A 14,970-nucleotide genomic window follows, 5' to 3' on the forward strand; every position below is an offset into this window, starting at 1 on the left:
AAACCATAACATACTGTTCAATCTGCAGGAATATATAATTTTTAAACAAAATTGATAGGTTTGTGAGGGCATTGTTCAGCTGTAGGCTACGGTGAAAAAACTTTCTGTCCGTCTGGATTCTTACATGTTTCTACTGCAACTCTTCTGGACCAGTCTGTAGATTTATTTTTTTTAATTAAGCTTTTAAGATTAAAATCAAAACAAAACCCCACAGAGATATCAGCAAAGCTATGAATAATCTGGTCTACAGAACAGTGTGTACACTCAGCAGACAAGATTAAAACTGTAATTCATGTATGCTTTGATTTTCCTAAAGCAGTACATTTGCATTACTCCAAATCTTGTGCTTCCTCCTCCTCACTGGTGAGCCAGTATACAGTAACTAAATCCAGATGCCATGAAAGAAAAGAAAAAAAAAAACCAAACCCAAAAGTATCTGTAGTTTCAGAAGCAAAATCCTAAGAACAGAACGAAGTAACATAATTTAAGCACCAGGTACCAAAATTTCTACTATCAAAAACACTCAGAAAAGAATTCAGAGACCAACTCACAACAAATATCATATGGTCTTTCATCACAACATTCCTGGATAGCCTCTAATACTCAGGTCGCCTTAAAGAATCGCACTATAGGACCCTTCTTAGATGTAAATCATGTCTCCCAAGACCATCAGATACTACCCCTAGCATGGCCAGGAGATAACAAGTATTAAGCTGTCATTAATAGGTCGATATTCAGTAACTTCAAGTTCACACTTTTTCTTCAATATTGCATAAATATTGCATAAATTAACCTTTAACACAGCATGGAAAGGTTGAGTGGGTTTTTTTAATAACTTTCAGTAAAATTATTTACATCATTTACATTCACAAAAATTAACTTTTTTCCTTAGAGGTTATTAACAGAGCTTTTATTAAAAATAACAAAAAAAAAAAAATTAAGTGTGGCCATTCTTATGAGGTGAGAATGGGAGGCTGAACAGATGTGGCTAAAAAAAGAAACCCCAAAACAAACCCAGCTTGGAACATATCTTAGAGAGATAAAACATACTTGGCAACAGGTGTTTTCCCTCTGATTCAATTACTGTGTTCTTTTCTGAGCATTCTTCCTGTGCAATTACCAAAATCAAAGGAAGAAACATCTGTCTTGTTTAAATAGTTTGGTTAAGTAATGAAAATCGCATGGGGAGTGCGGGTGGGTGTGCGTGTACATGTGCATATGTACAGGCAACATACAGAGAGTACTACTTACACAACAGACAAACAGAAATGAAGGCTGTAGTAGCGAATCTTGTAAACACGTGTCTTAGAAAGGTCCAGGATTTCTCCTGTATCTCAGCTGAGCTTTTATCAGCCTATTTAAAAAACAATACTTCAAAGCAGAAGCAACTGTTTGCAAATCTAACAGCCACAAGAGGCAAGTCTTTCCCACAATGTTAAGTGCTGTATTAAAATAAGTCCAAGTAACATTACAGTATACTGAAACACATTAGTTTTTAAGCACAGGTCCAGCTTTGGAAACTGCATTTACCAGTGAAACTGCCAGAAACACCATTTTAACACATGTGCATGTGTGTGCATGGATGTTCCTTAACACAGTCACACGAACACTCGCTATGTATGAGGACACCTGAAAAAGGCAACCTGATTTTGACACAGAAATCCAATGACTACCATAGTTAGATGTGTACAAAAAGGACACTGCAAGAAAACAGCATTTTTCAGTGTGGACAGCCTACTGAGCAAAAAATATGCAGTACTTCCTTTACAACTGAAGCAATATACTGCATATTCACTGAAAACGTTGGATTTCTCAGAACTTTCTTTAATAGATCCTGTGACGCTTCACCTATGGTACCACTACATACACAAGATGCTCCACGTGAACAGCTATTGGGACAGCAGTTGATGAAATGTTCAGATGGTGTTCACAGTGAAAAGGGGCTTACACACAAAAAAAAGTATCTGGGTAGTATGAGGGTATCTGAATGGTGTGGAGTGCTTCAAAAGAGAGGAATGGCATTCAGTCTCTACAGAGAATGGGAAAGACCATAAACAGATACTTATTTACCAAGGAAGGTATCCTGGCACACAAGAAGCTATGAGAGTCCCAGTGGAGATAGGATCAGTTGCCATCACAGCTTAAGATGGCAAGAGAGCACCCAGCGAGAAATCTTGGCTGCAAGTAAGGCTGGGTGGAGACTGAACAAGGGCAAGCCTGGGTTCAGCTTGTGGGTAAACCAAATTCCAGCTATGGAAACCAGTAAGACTGAAGGAACAAGGGAAGGCATAGCGAGGCCCAGGGAAGCAACCAACGTCAAGGCAGCAGAAGCCACGTTTGCATTAGGAAACAGTGTGCACCAGCAGAAATGCATCTGCAGGCTGACAGCCAGCCCTGAGTATCTGTCATCGGCACTACATGCTTCCAGAAGCTTTTAACCTTAACAGCTAGTCCTAGTCTGTCCCGGGGACTGAACACACATTATGTGTAGGGATTGATCCCAGACTGCTCTGTGAAGTGAGCAGGATTTAAGACTCACTTCAGTAACATACTCCTGACACAGATAAAAAACGTAATACAGTTGTGTATCTATAACTATACACATAACTGTATGTAATACTGTTTCTGACCAGGAGGAAGCCACTAAACCTTAAAGATAAACAATTTCATTGTAATGACGTGGGTGAAGAAGGACTAAAGAAAGCCAGTAACTGAGAGAAAAAGTAAGTGATCAGAGGGACCTGTAGCAGATGCATGTGTTGGAAGAGAGGAGGACTTTCTGAGGCAATAAGCAGAACTGAAGTTTCAGAAAAGAGAATGGAAATGCTGATCTAAGGAATAGCAAAACAAAGACATAAATTCCTGTGGTATGTAGTGGAGGAAGGAGGGGAAATGGGAAAAGACATAACCTCCAGAAATCAAAATATTCAACAGCTGAAACCAGTTTGTGTAGATGTGGATTAAAAGTTATGTTTCTGCTGTGCTTTCTAAGATGATGGAAACTTTCACAAATACAGTCCTTTTCTTATGTTGAAAAAGTGTAAGTTTAAAAGATGAGCAGATGTGGCACTTAGGGACAGATTTAGTGGCGGACTTGGCAGTGTTAGGTTTATGGGTGGACTTGATGATCTTAAAGGTTTTTTCCAACCTAAATGATGCTGTGGTAAAGCAACCAACAAGAAGTACTATTAGAAAGATGAAAAATACTACAACAAATTTCAAGAAAAGGTATTAAATGTTATTTAGCAGAAGCAGGTACTTTCTATGATAGTTTTTGTCCATCCTTGTATATAAAAGTGGAAGAAAGGCTATTAGAATTTTACATTGATTTCCCAAGGGGCTCCCTCCTTTCCTGTGGGACAGGCAAATAAAAAATAAAAAAAAAAAAGAAGCTTGAAAACTTAAGATGCAGCAGACCCAAAATAAATAATCCACAAGTACAGCTGCATCAGTTTTAGAATATACCTACATATCATATGTAAGTGCAAACGGGCGTACATACACATCTACATGCACACATACAAATACACATGGAAAAACTATTTAAATCCTTTACAAATCTCTCACTGAAGTGCCTTCCAGAAAAACTATTACTATAAGGAGCTGACAACTTTCAAGCCAAAACCACATACCATTTTATCACACTTGGGTACCAATAGTTTAGAAATTTGCTTTCTTAATGCATACCAAAAAAAAAAAAAAATCCTACTGAATTTCAAAATACAGCCAGAAATTTGCTATTAGCAGTTGAACCATTAACATTGCTCTAATCATCCTTTTCATTTAGGACATCTGTTTCTAATTAAGGAACTGCAGGCAGCTCTGTGAATGGTCAAGAACCATCCAAGCGTTGAGTACTGGGAAAGGTGCACTCAAGCACTTCTCCTGCCAACATTGCTGTGTAGTCAAACAGCCATTATAATGTTCGCTGAAAGTAACAGAAGGGCTTACCAGACCAGGCAACCCAGTCTTTATTTATGAGCATTTAAAATCAACCACAGAATGACAGTTCTTTTAGCAAGCCATCTTACTGTCTGATTCACATTAGTGTTTTCAAAGCAGCCCTTGGTTTTTAAACCAAGCTTTCCTAGCTTAGCGTTACAACCATCAAAATGGGTATTCACAATAGGGTAAGAGGTGTTCCTGGTAGAAAAGGAGAGGAGGCTTTGGTTGAAAAAGGCATCTTACCTTCACTACATGGGACTGCGAAGTGAAATAGTAATGCTGCATGCAAGACAAAACACGTTTGATAGTAATAGTCTATTGCTTTTTGCTTTTTCAGGAAAATTAAATAGGATATTTAAATATGCTGTACTGTTAGAAACTATATCAACTCAAGTCTGTAAATAGCACTTTAAATGCACATCTATGATGTGCTTAGTATAATCAAGTTTATCCACCGGCTCGCTCCTAACTGCAAAATCTACTTAAAGTTGCTACCTAAATCACATTTTACCAACCATACTGTCTTAAAAAGCAAGAAAATAAAGAGATGATTAATTGTAAACTGCTTACAAGCAAATTTCACGCAATATAACTATGTTCCAAACATGTCACTCACTGAAAATAGCCTGAACTTCTGTAAACTACAAATAATCACAGCCCACCCATTCTGAACAAGTAACTACTGTGTGTGACCAGACTCAAAGAGAAGCTCACATATGTGCATAATTTTACTATAACTTAAAAGTATCAGATATTTTATTTCATTAAAACATCCATTAGATATAATAGTTAATACATTAAATTTTCTAGCAATATTCATCAGAAGAAAAGGTCAAATATAGCAAAATCAAAATAGAAGTGCATTAGAATTAAAAACCTTCCTGTATGTATTTGTGGTGCACTGAAGAAATGAACATGTGGCCAACAGCCCCTTCATTAGCAGAAACACAGTCATTAAGTGGATAGAAGTGGCAGAGAGGGAATAACTGCCTGTCTCTGGCAACTCTCTTTGTTCATCATAAACAAACCCAAGAAACCTCCAATTACCTTTTAAAAGGTGGAGGGGAGGTATAGAATACCTTATTATCTGGGAACTGGCTGGGCTAGGCACATCAGTAGGTCAGAATAGCTAAGAAATCAAGCTAGTATCATAGTGAGGGAATCCCAAAGAGCAGCTTCTCTTCTCCTGTGGAGACAAGCAGTCTTGTAAGAGCATCGTGAGGAAGAGCCTAGTATAAACAGCAGGAAAAGCTGCTGTCATGAAGGCTACTCACGATTTCCCAAATACATTTCAGAGAAGGTAGCTTTCTAGAGGACACAAACGCAGAGAAAACCAAAAGACTCAAGCCAACTTCTGCTTCAACAAAAGGCCGGTACTTTGTCCATCTCACCTCTGCTACTCTCTTGTCAAGCACAAGTGCCTCTCACACAGCTGAGGGTAAACATGGTTTACCATGCGCTGTGGCTGTTACCCATTCACCACCACCAAGCCCAGACCACTAAACAAACAGGTTTGCTTGCTTTCACACAGCTTAGTCAGAGATAATTCTACAAGTGCAGAGGTAAGAACAGAGCAGCTCAGCATCACGCAGGAACGTGCTAATTGTGTCTGCAACCTCCAGCTTCTACCCAGCACCAGGCCCACAGCTAAAGAAGGACACTAGCAAATTGAAGACAAAAAACCCCAGTACTATGGACCAGAACAGATGAAGGAAACACTGCTTACCCTGAAGAAAGAAGATGAGAAAATAGACAAAGTACAGAGATGAATCCTGGAGAAGATGACCTGAATTACAGCAGTTCATGGGGCGGTACCCTCGGAGGGTCACCCTCCAAGTACATAATAAGTGCCAAGCCTGAGAAAAAAAACACTAAGTTAATGCAGCCAAGGGGAGAGGGGGGAGCTTGGGAATTGGGTGGACAGGGCACAGAGGGTACATTTTCTTTCTTAATATAGAAGGAGCAATGATGGAAGAAGCAGACTTTCCTCACCCATAGCCAAGTCCTGGTGAAAATCAAGAGAAGCCACTGTAGAGATCAACTCAGAAGATCACTGCTGCTTTGGTAGAGTGGTAAGGCCTGAACATTGCAGAAAGCTTCCAAGGAAAAGCAATTTTTCTTTAAAAGGTGAAGAACAAAGGGTTTCCCCGAACCCCCCCTTCTTTACCCTCACCCCCTCCGCCCATATTATGTGTAAACATTCAACCCCAACACACAAATTCTGGCTATCCTTTGTGTGGCCAAACGTGCTAAATTTATGTTAATCTACACAGGAGAGTATTATTCCCATTATGCAGTATACCATCTGTAAAAATGAAAGAAAATACAGAATTAAAATAGATGGAAGATGAACAATAGAGGGATTAAGATTGAAACTGTTAAGATTTACTTTAAAAATTCATATTTCATTCTAAAACTGTATATGTAACAATGTATTTGAAAACTTTGTTCTTCACTGTGAAGGTCATGCCATGCTAAAGAGCCCTGTAACTTAAGTTAGGCTGCGCTGTCACATCAAAGTACACCTGGAAGGAAGCAGCAGATGCTGGAGAGGGGAGAAAAGAAGTGTGTAGCCTGGAGAGTACAGAAACTATCTCCACTGGAGAAGAAAGACAGACAAGTTAGATGAAGGCAGGGGGTAGGTAAACATTAAAATGGACCAACTGTGAAGGAAATACCGGGAACAGACTTTGCTTGTAAACCAGACCACTAACAGCTGCCCTCACACTTCACCGCAGTTAATGAAGACTTCAGTAATTGCTGTAGAGGTCAAAATGAGCATATCCCCACATGATATATACACATGCGTCTATATCTAAACAAAAGACATTGAATGATACATCATATGCTAATATATCCCAGTTCCTTTAAGTAGAAGTCAAATCACATTCTGTTTAAGCATGCAAATCTAAAGTTAAACAAGCCATTAAAGCAACAGGCTTGGAAGTTGCTAGCATAAAAATGTTGCATGTTTATGAGGACATACAAGTTCCAGAGGAGAACTAGTTATTTACAGTTACAGTTTAATGTAGTTATGTGTTAAAATGTGACTGTGTTTAAAAAAAAAAACCAACCAAAAAAACCACACTTACTGTGTCTGCTACTCCTGAAAACCTTGCAGCCTGTTACTCCTAACAAGTAACTTAAGGCACCTGCACCTCCAGAGCACCTTGCACCTAAAAATATGCTGACGTTATTAAAGACCACTATTTTAACAACTAAGTCTGTGAAGGATTTCTTTGCTTTTCCCACCTGAGCTCCTCCAACCTGATGCACGTTCCTCAGCCTAACGTGAACTGCTGAAATGGGAACCCAGCATGAAGATAAAAAACCCCACAAACTGAAATCAAATAAGAAAAAAAAATACAGTGGCAAACTACCACCTACACTGTTAAGGAATCAGAAATGAAACGTTGATACTCAGTTCAAACAGCAAAGAGCATTACTGACAGGACACAGTCTGATTAATAAAAAATTACAGAAAAGCTACTCCAAGTTTTGACCAACAGCTGGATGGATCCTTCTTCATCAAAAAGCAAAGCAGTCTAGACTGAAGAAGTAGGTGGCTGCTTAAGCCTACATGTGTTTAAAATAGAGGAGGCCTCAATGTATTTCCTTTCAGTCAGGAAATACGCTTATAGACATATATTTATCATGCATTCTGAAAAGATTCTATGCCATTGCTTGCCCCGCAGACGACAGTCCAATTCTCCCTTCAAAAAGCAGAAAGGCAGGACATGGATGTCTTAACACTTCAGCAGTGAGTGCTGCAATCAAGCCTGCCTCTTCATGGAAGATCATCAAAGGGTGCCAGGGTAAAAAGTAAGCCTCAGGGCAACAGTCTTTCTTCTGTGATCTTCCTTCAACTGAAAACACTCCCACATCATGTGGGGAAGCAATTGTACTCTACTTTATAAAAAAAGCAGCACCAAAACCAAAGTCTGTTGCATTGGAAAGAAAATCACCATCTAGCTAGAGCTGCCTCCGCATCTAGGACTTGCAATTATGCAAAACAGACACCACCACCCCCATTCAAGGAGGGGACTAATACGTAGTGCTCCACTCAGCCATCAGTCTTAAGGGAAAGTGCTTAAATATTCAACCTGTACAATGCCATAACCTAAGCACAAGTCTCTGAACTCTGAAATTTTGACTAGTGCCATTCTGACATATGCCAGCTGTCTGCAACTAGCCCTCTCATGTGCATTGGCATCAGTCACAGTCTCGTGTCATACTCCAGCTGGACCTGTTAGCATTCTTTCTGTACTCTGCAACTCCCACCCCCTTCACTGCAGTTCTCTGAAACAAAAAATGTCCACTCCTCTGTCCAACAACCTCCATTTTTAATTTCCCTGCTTTGGACTGTCATAGTCCAAACATATTGAGAGCAGCCCTGAGGAGAAGGACTTGGGGATGCTGATCGATGGCAAACTCAACATGAGCCGGCAGTGTGTCCTCACAGCTCAGAAGGCCAACTGTGTCCTGGGCTGCATCAGGAACAGCGTGGCCAGCATGTCAAGGGCAGTGATTCTGGCCCTCTGCTCTTGTGAGACTCCACCTGGAGTACTGCATCCAGCTCTGGGGTCCCCAGTATAGGAAGGATGTAGAGTTGTTAGAACGAGTCCAGAGAAGGGCCACAAAGATGATCAGAGGGTTGGCTGGAGCACCTCTCCTGTGAAGAAAGGCTGCAAGAGCTGGACTTGTTCAGCCTGGAGAAGAGAAGGCTCCAGGGAGACCTAATTGCAGTGTACCCATACTTAAAAGGGATCCTACAGGAAAGTGGGAGAGGGACTGTTCGCCAGGGAGTGTAGTGATAGGACAAGGTGCAATGGCTCCAAGCTGAAAGGGGGTAGGTTTAGGTTAGATGTTAGGAAGAAATTCTTTACTATAAGGGTGGTGAGGCCCTGGAGCAGGCTTCCCAGAGAGGCTGTGGAAGCCCCATCCCTGGAGGCCATTAAGGCTAGGTTGGGTGCAGCTTTGGGCACCCTGGTCTAGTGGATGATGTCCCTGCCCATGGCAGGGGGGTTGGAACTAGATGACTTCTGAGGTCCCTTCCAACCCAAAGTATTGTATGATATTAATCTGAGGATCTTTATTCAAGCCTGTCCAAGCATTTCACTTCAGTGACATACTCTTATCACAAGGTGGCGGGACTACCAGATGATCAGCAGTAAGCTTTGTGTTCGGTTTTTTGCATAGTTTTACACAGTCAACTACAGTATTTTTCTATCAGACTGTTTTGCCATTAGTTAATTTTCCATACCACAGATCCTTCACAAGATGTCAGCTGCTGTGCTGCACAATACTTCTACACATATTCAGAAGAAGAGCACAGGGAAAACCAAAATCCACTTCCTTCCAAATAAAGTCAGCCCTCTCTGGCTCCGTGGGCCTCCAGTTAGTTGAGTGACTAGGAAGGAGTATTTCTAAAAGCTGCAGCTGTTTGTCAACATAATGACTTAACTGTAAACAAGTACAAGTTAATAACTCATGCTGCCAGTTTCCAAGTGGTTTAAGAATGCAAAGGTCAACAGCAATATTCCTAAGCCTCTGTGTTGCAAATAACAAGAATGACATGCACTGAAATCTCGTTTTTAATTTGTTGTAAGTACTATAGAAAGTATGCAACAGAGAAACCCTGGAGGGCAGGAAATGCACCTCCTGTGTGATGCAGAGAGACAGCAAGGAGACTGCCAGCATCACAGCAAACGCTGCACAGCTTTGCAGCTAACAAATAGGAGTGACCTAAGGTTACATGAACTCTGACCCCTCAAATCTCCAACATCAAAGAACACACAGGTTCTCACTTCTTTTTATTACTCAGTAAACAAGAGAAATGGTTACAAATTTAGGTGTGTTACAAGTCAAAGCAGAATATAAGTATGGTGCATCACATTTTTCATCCTGGAGCATTCAGCATTTAATCCTTTCACTACACTTGTGTGTATCACACACTGATTCTCTAGGTGCACTAGTGATGCAAAGCCATTCATTCTCCCCTGTTCAGTAGAGGACTTGGCTGAACCCATTTTCATCCACCTTGTACATTCTCAGGCTTTATACCAGACCTAAGCCTACCACACGGCCTCACTCCTTCTCCTACATTAACTGAAGAGATGACCTTACAAAGCAGCAGCTGGGGGAGATAAGGTATATTTAAACATGCATATAATGGGAAGTTATATTCTATACTTTGTGATAGATACTATTTCTCTATTTTGAAGAAGAAAAAAACCACAGTATATGTGTGGGTGGGGAAAAATAAATACATTAAGAAGCAGTCATTTTTTCTAAATGAAAATATTCATAATGTTGGGTTTTTTCCAGTGGCACTCTTATTTCTTAGTAGCACAGACGGCAGTAACAAGCCAAAGCCACAGAACTCCATTCACATACTTGCTAGACTTTAAAAACTGTCTCAGTATGTGGTACATTACTATAAAATAGATTAGCAGGAAGATTATTCAAGAGAAAAGAATTGTTTTAATCTTGATGTTTTAAAAATTGAGTATGAAAAAAATGAACACATTTAGCAAGCTGGTGTATTGTAAAAATTTAAATACTTACTGCGTAGGAGCCTATGAGGAATGCAGCATTTGCTTGTTTTTTCTGATCAAAGCCAGTATAATGAATTATTTTCTTCCTTATCAATGAAAATGACTGTATCAAGAAATGAACAAGATTATGATTTTGCATGTTAGACTTTCAAGATCTTCTTTTATAAAGTCAGAGGAGTGCAAGTCTCTGCTCACCTGCTTTCTGACACCTGTACTCAGAGAACCAAGTAGACTAGAACCAAGTAGACTAGTCCCTCAAAACCTTTGGAAGACTATTGTATCCCTACCTAGATTGTCCCAGTATTTTTCTCAGTATGCAAGGGAATAATCTTCCCAGGGAAGTGGTAAAATCCCCAACACTGGACACTTGAAAGATTCAGCTGGACAGGGTGCTGGGTCATCTTGTCTAGAAAGTGCTTTTATCTAGAGATAGCTTTTGCTGAGAAAGGTTGGACCAGATGATCAAGGTCCTTTCCAACATGTTAGTCTATGACTCAATATTGAAGTCACAGTAGTGTTGAAAGCAGAATTTAGAGGGCTTTTTACTTTTAAAGGAAACCTGACTCTAGACAAATCAACTGGTAGTTCTGTCTCAGGATCAGAACCACCTGAAATATATGCTTAGATTAAAATATTTCGAAAGCATTTCTAAACTTTATTATAATAACTTTTACAAATTTTATCTCAGTTTGGCATGTAGTTTTTCCAGTTATTGTAGAAAGGGGGTGGAATGGCATTGCCAATAGTAAGGGCACTTACTTCTGTGGTGCCAGCAAAAACTAACACTGAATTGCTTCTTGCAACAAATGTTGATGCACTTGAAACTGTATACTTTGATCAACTTATCATAAAATGTCACTATTTAAATAGCAATGTTACTTGCTCAGATACTATTCGACACATTCAAGATAAATAAGCCACAGACTGCTGCAGTGTGTTCTCAGCAACCCTAACATGCCTCTCCAGCATCAAACGTAAGATTATTCAAAAGCATTATAATATAGACTTTTTGTTGCTTCAGAGCATCCTGTAAACAAAAATCAGGGAATCTTGTCTCTGACAAACCTGCTCATAGTGCCACAGGGACAAAGCATATCTGAATTATGCAAACTAATAGCAGTGACAAGCATGAAGAAAAAAAATAATCTCTGTTAAACTACGGTGTTCTGTATGCTTCCCAATTTTCACAGTTCAGTGGCAGTTTCAAGATCTAAGCAGTTTTGAAGAGACAAACTGCGACTAACATTAATGCTAATAAGTTTTATCTGCCTAACAGCTTTTATACTCCAACATCTGTTAGAGGTCAACTAACTTGAAGTAATTCATGTTAATTAATATAGGAATTTTCTGTTTTAAAGACACTATTCGCTATCAAGACCCAATCCTGAAAATTAGAGCCCCCCTCAGAGGAGATAATCTGCAGTAGGAGCACGGCAGTCTCCTTCGGGACAATGCCATGAATGCTATCAAAGACCAAATGTAGCTTCTTACCAAAGAGATGTCAGGACCAGAAAAGAAACTCAAGTGGAACAAAAAAAATTTCAAAAATGCGTTGCACTGCACCCTCACGCTCAGTCAATACTGGCAGATTGCCAAGAAGTCTGAATTGCAGGAGGGCAACTTTTCATTTAAGTAAGTCTGTAGCCATTTAGCTACATTTTTTAGGAGATTAGCACTAGTTACCGCCACAGCGGTGCATCTCCTGGATCTTAACGGTAAATGGGTTTTCATTCCTGATCCCAAACCTCTTCAAATTCTAAATTTAGCTGGATTAGGAACCCAGAAAAGCATCTGAACAAAACAAAAATAACAACAAAAATCCCCAAATTCCAAACCCCATTTCAGCCCATTTAATTTTGTTCTTTAAAAACTCAAGAATATTGAATAAAAAAAACAAGCTTCACCTTTAATTTCTTATTTAGCTTGCAGCAGTATCTGTAGACCATTGCCAGATTGAGTGGTCCAAAGTCTGCATAGAAGCTGGAAGAAGAAAGGGGAAAAATTTTGCATGACCTCTGTAGATGTCTTCTTTTTTTTTTTTTCCCCCAATTAGGTACAGAAATCAAGGAATAATAACATATACATCTTGCACAGATGCAGTTCTGTTAGAGGAAACAATTTTGACACCTTTAAGCAGGGCCTAAAACGTCTTTATTTTCCACTCACCTGCACTCAAAACCAAACTGGAATACTCAAAGTTTGAAAAATTCTCAATACTGTATCAGTCTGTGACACCAGTTTAGAAACCCCATTTTAAGAGCAACCCGAAATCTTTATTTTAACAGAAGGCAATTGTATTGCTAAAGAATCATAGAATCTTCAAGGTTGGAAAAGACCTCTAAGATCAAATCCAACTGTCTGTCCAATATCACCATGTCAACTAAACAGGAAAGTGGACACAGAGAAAAAAGACTGATTAGTATTTCAAAACCAGTATGCACGCCCCTGGTAAAAAATATTTGAAGCATCGGTAGATCGGTAGCCTTCCAGAGCACGTACAAAGGCATACACTGTTCACTACAAGGGAAATAATATATCCATTGTCAGCTCATAAAGACTTCAATTGGTTTTTCCAGGTTTTTTTCCTCCCCCCTCTTATTCTAGGAAGTTTAGACATTCCATTTAACAGTTGAGCAACCCCTTCAGCTTGGCAGCATGCACTTCTCAATACATATCGTTACATCACGTTCCTGTGTCTTCTAACAAGAATGAGCACAATGAAAACTTCTGCTTTGAAAAATTTTTTAAGAAATCCTAATGAGGAGCCAAGAAACAACCTAAAATGTGTAAATCAAGAGAGCAGATAAGCCTGAGAGGACCAAACTCATGTAATTAGTTCTATAATGGGAATGATACGTTTCTCTCAGTTACATTTAAAAACAGAATGTCAATTAGACAGGTTCCTCATTGCTGTTATTCTAGCCAATTAATTTCTGTTAAAAAAAAAAGGAAAAAATAAGTCTGCACTTACTTCTCATATACAAGTTCATCATCTATGCAGAAATAATGGGTATTTGCAGCTCCACTCTTTGGTTTTTGGCAGAGAATTGCAAAATAAAGGCGATCTGAAATACAAGAAAATGTAAAGCTTTCATAAACATCACACTTTTCTGCTGGAAGTCTGCGGTATTACCTGTCAACAGAACAACTTTAAATGGTTTAAAATGAACCAAGTCTCTTTCTAAGTATTATCAAACTAGATATTATTATTTCTGTAGTGTTAAGCAACACAGCACACAAAGATGGAGGCTTTTTGCTCAGCAGTGTTCCCGTAATCTGCTGCTTTTTAGTGTTCTTCCCCAACCCAAGTGTTCCCAGGAATGCTACCTGTTTGATGACTTTGCAGTATAGCAGGAGCCCAACTGCCACCCAGACACCAAGCAGAGACCCACCTCCTCTTGGCAACAGACCCCACTTGTTGCACTCCGAATACCAGCAGCACACGTTCACACACCCCCAGTAAGCCACAAATCCCTCAGCATCTCACTGCGCCTATTCAGGACCACACGGCGAAGCAGCACGCTGGCGATGAAAACGCAGGCACCTCCCGCCTCCCTGTAACGTTCCGGATTCGACAGCCGTGGCACGCAATTACAGCCGGCAGGCGACAGACGCCGGAGGAACGCGAGAGGGCGAGGCGCCAGCCCACTGCTGCCCATGGCAGCACCAGCCCAGCCACCACCTGGACATCCCCATCCGCATCCCCATCCGCATCCCCATCCTGGATGCCCTTTCCAAGTCGGCGGGCAGGAGGCGTTTTGTGCCTGCCCCAGCTTCCTTTGTTAAGCTGAGGGGAGGGGGGGGGGGGGGGGGGGGGGGGAAATATGCCATAGATATAAATTATTTTTATGGCTGGGGAAGCTGTAGCCCCAGTGAACTTTAAACACCGACTGTGCTGCTGCTGTAAATTGCTGTGTTTGCGGTAATTGGTCAATAAAAATTGAGGCCTTGCAGCACCACAGCAATACTTTTCTTCCTCCTGCTGAAAAAAATATCATTGCAAAATACACGGATTAAAATTCAAACCTAACAGGAAGGATTTTATTTTTTGCAAACTAATTGCCTGGAAGGGATATATTGCTCAAGTATCAAAACAAATCACCTACGCATAAGCATGCAATTTCAAAGTATAATTTCTGATAAACCGTATGGGTTTTTTTTCTAGAGAGCGGGGAAAAAGATAATTTCACGATTCAAGACAAAATCCTTCATTACTTGCACTTAGAAGCCATTATTTGCATCTTGAAAACAGCTGTGATGTATGCCACGGAAGGAGTCCCCACATCTGTAGTTCAAGGCTCCACACGCTCAGTGCTCACTCCTCTGAGGGGGCGGAGGCAGGCGTCAGTCACCAAAATGAGTACATTCGGTAAAGGCTGATTTCGGCGGAACAGCAGTCTGATGGGAGTGATTTGGCTTAAACATTTACAGCTCAAGTGCAACCAGTGGGATGTACAGATACTCCTGG

General features: G+C 40.3%; 1 protein-coding gene across 1 annotated transcript in view; it reads right to left on the reverse strand.

The window, feature by feature from the left end:
• The window catches only part of CDC14B (cell division cycle 14B), a gene marked incomplete at both ends in the record, with an annotated part of 43,826 nt that overhangs the window by 22,149 nt on the left and 6,707 nt on the right, over nucleotides 1–14,970 (reverse strand). Inside the window, 3 exons of the mRNA XM_084277999.1 lie at nucleotides 10,513–10,605; nucleotides 12,407–12,482; nucleotides 13,474–13,567. Coding sequence (XP_084134125.1) covers nucleotides 10,513–10,605; nucleotides 12,407–12,482; nucleotides 13,474–13,567 — 263 coding nt within the window. The remainder of the gene's footprint in view (nucleotides 1–10,512; nucleotides 10,606–12,406; nucleotides 12,483–13,473; nucleotides 13,568–14,970) is intronic.

The sequence above is a fragment of the Gallinula chloropus genome (assembly GCF_964237585.1).
Source record: "Gallinula chloropus genome assembly, chromosome: Z".
Taxonomy (NCBI): domain Eukaryota; kingdom Metazoa; phylum Chordata; class Aves; order Gruiformes; family Rallidae; genus Gallinula; species Gallinula chloropus.